At 31.5% G+C, this 2066-nt stretch overlaps 1 protein-coding gene across 1 annotated transcript; it reads left to right on the top strand.

The window, feature by feature from the left end:
- The first annotated feature begins 407 nt into the window (after nt 1–407).
- LOC116631308 (ubiquitin-40S ribosomal protein S27a-like) lies at nt 408–818 on the top strand. The gene has a single exon (XM_032402480.1). The coding sequence runs from the start codon at nt 408–410 to the stop codon at nt 816–818; it is 411 nt and encodes a 136-aa protein (XP_032258371.1).
- The last annotated feature ends 1248 nt before the right edge of the window (nt 819–2066 follow it).

The following is a 2066-nucleotide window of genomic DNA, read 5'->3' as shown; positions in this document are numbered from 1 at the left end:
CTTAGTTAGCTTAGTAAAGGGGATCTTAAAAATGTAGAGCTAAGGTCATCCATAGTGATCAGACTTTAGAAACATTTCAATTCAGCTTAGTGGGAACAAAAATTGCTATATTTCAGTCATTTCACATTATACTGGAAGTTAGCTAATTCTATAAGACAAGAAAAAGGAAATGAGGATCATGATTATTGGCAAGAAAGAAATGAAAATACCATTTGCAGAAAATATAACTGCCTAAATAGTATATCAAAAAGTATTTTAAAATCAAAATTAAAATTTGTGGATAGAGGATAAGCATATGCAAATGATCATTGAGTTTATAAAATTGTAATAACTAATTAAAAAAATACAATAGAATCCCTTTCTGATCTACCATCTGTGGCGGAACCACCACCAAGTTACAGATTTTCATGAAAACCCTTATGGGGAAGACCATCGCTCTCGAGGTTGAACCCCCAGGTACAATAGAAAACGTAAAGGCCAAGATCCAGGATAAGGAAGGAATTCCTCTTGATCAGCAGAGACTGATTTTTGTAAGCAATGGGAAGATGCATGTACTTTGTCTGACTGCAATATTCAAAGAGTCCACTCTTCATCTTGTGTTGAGACTTCGTGATGCCAAGAAAAGGAAGAGTAAGTCTTACACCACTCCCAAGTATAAGCATAAGAAAAAGAAGGTTAGGGTGGCTGTTCTGAAATATTTTAAAGTGGATGAGAATAGCACAATCAGTTGTCTTTGTGGGGAGTGCCCCACAGATGAATGTGGTGCTGGAGTTTTTATGGCTAGCCACTTTACAGACATTATTATAGTAAACGTCTGACCTATTGCTTCAATAAACCGGAAGACAAGGAATTGTATAGAGATTAATGAAAAACATTAACTAAAAAAAATAAGCAACAGAATAAATTTTCCATCAACAATAACACAAGCTTCTTAGAAAACATCAAATTTTAGGAGACATTGATGAAGAAATTACAAATATCACTTTAAAAATAATCTGACTAAAGGGAGAGATTGTCCATGCTAATGGATGGCAATATTCAAAATTATGAACTGATCAATATATCCAAACTTTTAAAAACAATCCAATAAAAACTTCAATGCTATTTTTTCACAACACTTAGAGAAAAACGTTATCTTAAAATGAGTGAAGGAAATACAAGCACAAGAGAAACAAGGATAATTTTTAAATTAAAAAAATGATGCGGAAAATTTCCACATCTATTAACAAGATATCACAATGCTATGATAATTTGATTTCAAAAATATAATAAGCTACATATTTGGAAACCCTATTACAATAAAAACTTGTAATACTGGCATAAGGCAAATACTGGACAAGACAAACATCCTTTAAAGTGCATATCTAAACAAATTAGAAGTTAAGTGCAATCTACAGAAACTAAAATAAAGCTTTACTGAACCCAGAGGGTTAAGGGGCACTGGGGACATGATTTGTATTGTTGAAAGTGATGGAGGAGAAAGTGGAGCCTCTGGCCTACATCAGGTAAAAAGTGAAGACTTAAAAAGAATTCTAGGATGTTTCGAAGGTTACATTTTGAAAGAAAAGGTAAACTTGGAGGGAAAAAAAATCACATTTTTAAATCGCATTTGAAACAAACTAGTATATACCAGTCTGTGTGTGTGTATATATATATATACATATATACATGCACATATGTTTGTGTGTGTATTTAACATATAGTATGTATAGATTTATTTAATTTATTATATATTTAATTATATACTTAATATATTATATATTTAATATACTTAATATATTAAATATACTGTCTATTTTCCACACACTCCAAGAATTCACAATCATAGTACTGCCTTCATGAAGTTTTTATTTTTCCACTTGCATTTCTGTCGGAATCCAAGAAAAAACTTGAAGTTGTTGTCAAGGCTTATAGAACACTAGGTACTTAGCAGAAGGAAATACAGATTTTTTTCTCAATAGAGTTTTTCTCAATAGAGTTTATCTTATACTGTGACATAAGACTTTATGAGATGCTGGGAATTTATTGTAACGACAAGAAATAGAATTTGTCAGTTATGGCTGAAT

Source organism: Phoca vitulina, unplaced genomic scaffold (genome assembly GCF_004348235.1).
Source record: "Phoca vitulina isolate PV1807 unplaced genomic scaffold, GSC_HSeal_1.0 scaffold5, whole genome shotgun sequence".
In the NCBI taxonomy this organism is placed as follows: Eukaryota; Metazoa; Chordata; class Mammalia; order Carnivora; family Phocidae; genus Phoca; species Phoca vitulina.
This window is presented reverse-complemented; position numbering and strand designations above follow the sequence as displayed.